The following is a 7,830-nucleotide window of genomic DNA, read 5'->3' as shown; positions in this document are numbered from 1 at the left end:
TACTTCCTTAATTATTTGTACACTTATTGTTATTCGAATGTTTTAATGTTTTAAAAGCTGTATTTGTTATAAATGTGTATTAATTATAATATTAATAATTATAATATTTATCAAAAGAAATGGTTTGTCAATTATTTCAAGGCACATTTGGACGTTAATTAATTAGCGATGTTGGGGACTAAGAATTAAATAAGTGACAAAAAAAAGTATTAGTATACAATAATAAACGATTAAATTACCGATAAAGAATTGTGTAATGGAAAGTGCAATCTTTATAAAAGCTATGATTTATTATAAGGCGAAATTTCACTTGTCACTTTCGCATGTTAAACGTACCCCAGCAAAAAGAGCGTTAATGCGGTAAGGTGAGTAATCGTAGATCGACGCACCACCACGACAGTGATAATAAGCGTCGAGCATTGGGGACAAATAGCAGCCGCGGGTACTCGCGGCCAGTCACTTGCGGTGTTTGCTGAAAAAAATAATTAGATCACAATCATACATCTCGTTAGCCGTTTCAGGACTAAGTATTTGTATTGCATTGAAATAATTTTTTAATTAGCTACTGCACGAGTTAATCGTTAATTGCCGAATTCCCTGGAAAAAATATTTTAAGTGAGAGAAAGAGAGAGAGAGAGAGAGAGAGGGGGGAGAGGGAGTTTTTATATCTCGTCAAAATACTTTGCAATTTTAAGAACCATTTAATTGTTGAAAAATAAAATACTTTGCAATTTTAAGAACCATTTAATTGTTGAAAAATATTAAGCGAAGCGACTCACCGTGTCGGCATGCGATGGCAAAACTCGTGCAAGCAAGCAAAACGGTGGAGAGCAAGCGATAGAGCAGGCAGGAAAAAGCAGTAGGAGACGTGCACACTCCCGGTTGAGCAAGACGGCAAAGGTGATTCCGTGATGCGTTCTGCCCGGCGAACGTGTGCCGTAAGACGGCTCTCAGAATATGTGTGTGTGTGTGCCGCACGGCAAAAAGTTCTGATGAGAAGAGAGAGGGAAAGGGGAAAGAGAGAGGGAGAGAAGGAGAGAGAGAAACTGTGAGAGAAACTTTATTGTTTTAATTCTCCCTAGAATAGGGACTATTGGCCCTACTGGCGTTTAACCGCGGGCTTCGTAAACCACCAGTTTTGCATTCTTTTGCTTCACTGGCAAATTGCAACGATTGCAGAGATGTTTTAAGATGTTCTTTTAATGGAGATATATTTACTAACATCAAAGTTTTTGACTTGCCTCCTAGAGAAGACTTAAGCAGGTAGGTCAATATAGAATCCCTATAAGGTATATACAAATCGTTGTTTGAAATGCTGCGTATTACTCGAGTTAATGCACTTAGCGAGCAATTAATTTTTGTTGTTTCCTTTTGTTGAGCCCGAGGGCTTCTTTCGGAATACGTTTCCGATCCGGCTAAGTCGACGAAATCCAGATTTCCTGTTGGTAACACTCCTTCTTTTGTAGACGCACTTACAGTTATTCTTACTACTAAATGAGATCTGGATGATCTGAAATGCAAATTATTATTTATTTTAAATTAAATTATACATTAAACATTTCAAAATAAAATTACCGTTCATTTGATGCAGTGGATGCCACGCGTCTGTTATGACGTGCATGTTGTAGATATTTTTCTAAATCTTGTTGATTTATTATGGGTTTTGCACAATCATATTTAATTTCAATTTTTTTTGGTGTTGTTTCGAGAAGATCATAAAGCTCCTCATTATAAATTTCCAAAAAACTAGCTTTAATTTTGTATGTAGTTGTCGACATTAGTTGTCGTTCTTGTATGACTCTAAATATATGGCGTACCTGAAATTAAATACACGTATTTCAATTTTCTTTTTGATTCTAAAAAGCCAAATTACAATCGTAAATTTAAATATTTATATAAAAGTATGATTTAATTACACACACACACACACACACACACACGCGCGCGCGCGCATATTATATTGTAAATATATATAAAAACATACTGTTCTAGGTATAATGCCTTCAGTCTGTGGTTCACGTTCTCCTTCCATAGTATATGTCTTGCCAGAACCGGCTTGACCATAAGCAAATATGCAAACATTATATCCTTCAAGCGATGATTCTATCAAAAGCGACAATTCTAGAAAAATATCTGCTTGCGAAGCATTGGAAGCAAATACTTTATCAAATGAAAATTGTTTTGTTCTTTGTTGCTTTCCACTGCAGCTCATTGCATCTGATCCATCCGATTTATCTACTTCAATAGTACAATTGTCAATGAAGTTTATATTACACAACCTGTAACAAACACAATTTTCATTTAAATACACAAATCAAAATATCAAAACCTTGAATAAAATATATTTTTATTTATAATAATTGCTGAAAGAAACTCATGAAATTAAGAAAAGAATTAAGAAAATATATTATTAATTTTTTAATTTCCAAATTTGATCTTCTCAAAAACTTTATACAAAATTTTCTCTAATAATTACAAAACACATTTACTTACGCTTTCTGCTGGAGCATTTCTTTTGACGTTCGTGGTCGGATTCGACAAAAAACTTGTATCTTTCCTGTTAATTCATGATTTGCATTACGCAATATCCTGCATTCGTTTATCTTCTTATAAGCCAAAATTTTCCATTCTTCTGCTTCTTTCTGTGCTTGTTGTAATTGTTTTTCCAAGGCATCGATTTTATCTTCTGCTTCTTTCTGTACTTGTTGTAATTGTTTTTCCAAGGCATCGATTTTATTTTCCATTTCCTTCACCTTCTCGTTTTCCAATTTTTTTGATTTTTCTTGCCACGGATTTATTATTGTTTCAACAACTTCAAGTTCTTCTTCTTCTGATTCTGATTCTGATTCTAGAGTTAGGCATTCCACCGTCAGGGGCCGAATATTCGAAGTCGAAGTTGAAGCAGTGCTGGTCGATGCCACAGATGCTGGCTATTTAATATAAAAAAAAAAAAAAAAAAAAAAATTATGTAAAAGTAATAATTATGTATGTAATGTATGTAATTAAATATCTATACTTACATCAATGCACTCTCTCCCACCCTTGCGGCACTTACAATAAACTGTGCATGTTTTTTTGTTTTTTTCGTCTCTTTTACATTTACAACGTTTGTTAGTAAAACAGTTGTTTCGTATACATCTACACATGTCGCTTCTGTAAGGCATGTTGTGGCAACTATGCACAATTTTATGCTGTAAAGAAAATAATTATTGCATCTTCTCTTTCATTACGCAAACAAATGAAAAAACGAAAAAAAAAAAAATTCCTTTTAATCTGTGGATGTGTGGCTAACGTGTGAACTAGAACCAAATAAAAATATTGAAATTTCAATTTTTGCCAACGTTTTGAAAAAAAGTTCATAATGAAACTTTTTTTCAAAACGTTGGCAAAAATTGAAATTTCAATATTTTTATTTGGTTCTAGTTCACACGTTAGCCACACATCCACAGATTAAAAGGAATTTTTTTTTTTTTTTAGGATGAACTGGAGATCCGGAATCGTGGTTACCGTTTTTTTTACACAGCTGTCGTCGGGGCGCTCTACAGCGGATTCTTGACCATATATCAACTTGGAAAAATTTCTAAATACTCTTCAAATATCAATAAATATGATGTAAAAGTTTCAAAAAAAGTGTATTCTTATGATTCCTTACAAAAAATTCCCAAAAAAAAAACAGCCTCTTGACTAGACGACCCCCTTAAGCCCGCGTTTATGGCGCACTTTAAATGCTAAAAGCGGCTGTCTAGTTTTATCCCTTCTTCTCATCAAATATCATGTATTGGACGATGCCTACGCAGCCTACTTCTGAATTATTCAAAAGTCAGAAAATGCAGGCGATCGATTTTTGTAACTAGATTCCGTATCAATAGCTTATCATCGCAAGAATAAAGGATCTGAATACAAAATCGTAGTAGTCTCAAAATAAGAAATTTTCGGAAAATAGAAGAAATCTCAGATTTAATCATTTTTATTTTTTATTATTTTATATTTAGTATTTTTGTAACATAACTTATATTGAAAGACTCATATTTTTCAAGATACAATATACATATATATTGTTTCAATTATGACGTTTCTTGAAAAAGATTATAATAAATGGACATAGAGTAATTTAGATTTCAGATGTGTTTTTATAGACTTATTTGATATGAAATAGAAAACTATAAATTTTTTCTTTGTCTAACATCTTTTCTGAAAGGAATTTAATTTTGATTTTTCTGGATTACTATAGTTTGAAATTCGGATCCTCAATTATTTGCATAAATCCTCCTTGTTTCTAATGATGCAATGCAAAATAGCATGCGAATCCTCAAGTGATTAAAACCTAGGTAGTTACGTTCGACACTACAAATGCCGAAATATTGTAAGTGCGCTGCGAATGTGGGCTGTACCGTTTAGGGAAGTAATTACTTAACACTGCCCTAAATAAACCTAAATGAAGTTCGTATCCGCGATCAAGTTGCATTTACATTTTAGCTGATACATATTGAGTGTGTATGTTAGACGTAAGAGGCACATCGATTAAGGAGTTTCAGACGACGAGTTACTCGACTCATTGTCGAAGATTTATGCTCCGTGTATCTCATGATGAGTCATCAAGAAAAAAATTACCTGTACCTTAAATCGTACATCGATCGCTTTAAGAATAGTCAACGATCGGTTTTTCTAAATGTTAGAAAAATTGTTATTGGGATTTTCGCAGAAATTCTCGAGAATTGAAAAAAACAAGAAATTAATATATTAACAAAAAAATGAAAATTAATAAAGCGTATACTTTATTATGTTAAGATTCTTTTCTGTACTTGTGTTGACTTTTTTTATTAACTTTATTTTTAAGTAACGACTTTTAATATTATCGCGTATAAAGTAGCCTTGATATATACTTTAATTTCTGTACTTAACACGACACAATTAATTTAATATGTATGATATACAATACTGTCAGGCCTAAATGAACACACGTGAATGAGTAACGTTTACCAAAGTTCTGCCACAAAATACATATGTATAATAATTTATACATGTCTTGCCTGTTATTTTCTGTCAGCTTACTCCGTAGAATTTATGTTTCTGGTCTTTGGATTACACCGAGCATAAATCAGATCTAAGTCAATGTCTATAACTCGAAGATATACCGTTAACATTAATATAATTTATTACAATTACGTAGAGATTATTCATGAGACCGTCATATGTATATTTAGGTTGTCAGCAAGCTTGTTGGCGAATACTTCCTACGTGCATACGTAAACTTTTTTAAGTATCGTCAGTAGTAATTCGTGACATATCCGTGACAAGAACATATGTACATACATACATGTATATTATATGTTATATATATGTACGTTTAACCTTCAATATTCTCTTAAATCATACAGACATAACTTTTAAAACTTTAATTAAAATTTATCTATTTCCTAGGAAGGTACACTTTTGGAAGATTTAAGTGCGCCTATTTCTGCACCATGCATTGTTATTTTAGGACATGCAACGAATATGCAGCGAGCGGAAACAATCAGCTCTCAATGATTTACACGTCGACGGATCGGCGCGGGTCTCGGCGCGGGCACAGTATATACAGTAGCGCAACTCCTCTGATTTCGTGTTGGCCAAAACGGATTGCGCATGCGCGAAATAAAGCACTACCTCTGTCTCTTTTCTTCTTACTCTCTTTCCTTTTCTAACGGATTTAGAGGCGCATTTAAATGCTAAGGCGTTAAAGTGCTATAGACAGCTATAGATTGACTTGATAAAAGTCGGGAAAAAAATTGTGTGAAGTGTGTGATTGTAAAGTGTGTGATTGTGAAGAGATTTGTGAAGTGATTGTGAAGTGATTTGTGTATTGGAAGCATAGGAAGGAAAGTTAACCTGTATAAATTTTATACAGGTTTTCTTTTCTTTGAGAGCACTTTGATCTTAGCTTTGTTTCAGGTTTTTTGCTACGAGAAGGAATTAGAAAATGGAAAAAACCATTAAAAACTTTAAAAAAGAAAGTCATTGGTGTGCAGTGACAGGATGTATGAGCACCATAAATGTGGAAAAACGACACTTCTTCCTTTTTCCAAAAGAACATGATAGGTACAAATACTATTTTAATAATTGTTTACATTATTATTTCATTATTTGCGTAATTTAATTAATTATTCTGACATATACAGGTGGTTGGCATGGGTTCAAGCATGCAGAAGATCAGATTTAATACCGAAAGGCCCCGAGTATGCTCACCGCAATTGTCGATTGTGCCATGTACATTTTGAGGAAGATAAATATAAAATGGTCAAAAGTCGAGCTCGCCTTCATCCAGATGCTGTACCAACAAGATGTTTAGAGTTCACTAATAATAAGTAAGTTTTTATTTATATTAGTTTTAATTACTCTTTATTTGGAAAATCTATAGTTTTGTAATACTTCAGAATATTTTTGATAGTAATATAAAATAATTAAAAATATATTATTTTACAGCAGTACTACAGCTTCTACAGTATCAACGGATGTAATAGTATCAATGGAAAATGAAAACAATAATGTGTAAGCTATTTTTGCATTTATCATAAAAATATTAGAAAAATTATATTTAAATTAACACATAACTCAAATCAACTTTTTTCCAGAAGCACAATAATGGGCAACGATGAGGCTTTGAACATTGAACAACACATGTCAATGGACACTGTACAAGAAGAAACAACAAGGTGCGTCAAATAAAAAAAAATATATATATATAGGAAAAAAAGGCTCTTGTCCTAGGTCCTTAATTCTCTCCATCCATCATAAAAAGAATTTATAGTGAAGGGGATAAAAGGCTACAAGGGTTCGCAAGGATCCTGTAAAATTTCAGTCTGCTTCAGTCTGCTGGTAGCAATCAAATGCAGAAATACTCAAATCGATGAAGAATTTAAAATATCAAAAAATATAAGAAATATCTACAACTCTTTTTTCTATTTTTTAATTTATAATATTTTATAACATAGTTAACTTCAAAGAAGATGTATGAATTTTTTTATATTTTTTCAATTATTTTAATGATGTGTATAAAATGGTCTACATGTCTGTTCCGGCATCGAAATTATTGTCCCGTAATCCACACGAAACGTTCGTCGGAAGCATCGCCACAATTCGTTCATTTTGCAGATCATCGCGAACGCTCTCGAAACGAAACGCTTGGCTTAAACGAACACGTGATCGTCACCAGTATACACAACTTCTGCATTTGGTTGCTACCAGCAGACTGAAGCAGACTGAAATTTTACAGAATCCTAGCGGGCTTTTGTGGCCTCTTGTCCCCTCCACTATAAATTCTTTTTATGGTGGACGGAGAGAAGGACCTAGGACAATAGCCTTTTTTCCTTAGAAAAGTTTTCTTATATGATGTACGAAATATGCACGTGTTGAGTTTGGAAACTAAAATCGATCGGTTTAGATATATGGAATGTGGATTACGCGCGTTGCTCTTCTAATAACATTGAATAATATCGATTTTACGTATCATTTCTATCTTCAAATATTCGATTAATTATATATTTGAAGTTATTTTTACAAGTGATTTTGTCCGACGTGAAATATAATTTCATGTTTAAGAATCGTCACAATTACCACACATTTTATATACAAATATTAAAACCAAAATTGTAATAGCTCATTTAACTCGATTTTTTTGTAGCAGTACATGTTTCAACGTTGGAACGTTTGAGATGGATCTGGATGTACAGATTGCAACTCCATCAACAAGCAGAGAAGAAAATAACAGGTAATAATAAGAGACCAGTAATTATTTTTATAAACACTTACCAAAAACAATATATATAATAATTTTTTTCAATGTTTGGAAAA

At 32.7% G+C, this 7,830-nt stretch overlaps 1 protein-coding gene across 4 annotated transcripts; it reads right to left on the bottom strand.

The window, feature by feature from the left end:
* Positions 1-117: 117 nt before the first annotated feature.
* On the bottom strand, positions 118-6,288 carry LOC112454817 (protein claret segregational-like). Of its 4 annotated transcripts, none has more exons than XM_025016413.1 (7): positions 6,226-6,288; positions 3,021-3,191; positions 2,494-2,930; positions 1,985-2,279; positions 1,576-1,817; positions 1,242-1,510; positions 118-472 (listed from the first exon to the last, which is right to left on the bottom strand). In XM_025016413.1, the coding sequence occupies exons 1-7, from the start codon at positions 6,250-6,252 to the stop codon at positions 327-329; spliced, it is 1,587 nt and encodes a 528-aa protein (XP_024872181.1). In that variant the 5' UTR covers positions 6,253-6,288; the 3' UTR covers positions 118-326. The 4 variants fall into 4 exon arrangements, 3 of the variants coding, with proteins under 3 accessions (XP_024872181.1, XP_024872180.1, XP_024872182.1); XR_003040787.1 differs by having other exon boundaries at positions 380-472; positions 780-1,510; XM_025016412.1 differs by having other exon boundaries at positions 379-1,510.
* Between the last annotated feature and the right edge of the window lie 1,542 nt (positions 6,289-7,830).

This window comes from Temnothorax curvispinosus, unplaced genomic scaffold (assembly GCF_003070985.1).
Source record: "Temnothorax curvispinosus isolate PA1 unplaced genomic scaffold, ASM307098v1 QBEX01005384.1, whole genome shotgun sequence".
Lineage (NCBI taxonomy): Eukaryota > Metazoa > Arthropoda > Insecta > Hymenoptera > Formicidae > Temnothorax > Temnothorax curvispinosus.
Note: the sequence above shows the minus strand (reverse complement) of the source record. Positions and strands in the feature narration are given on the sequence as shown.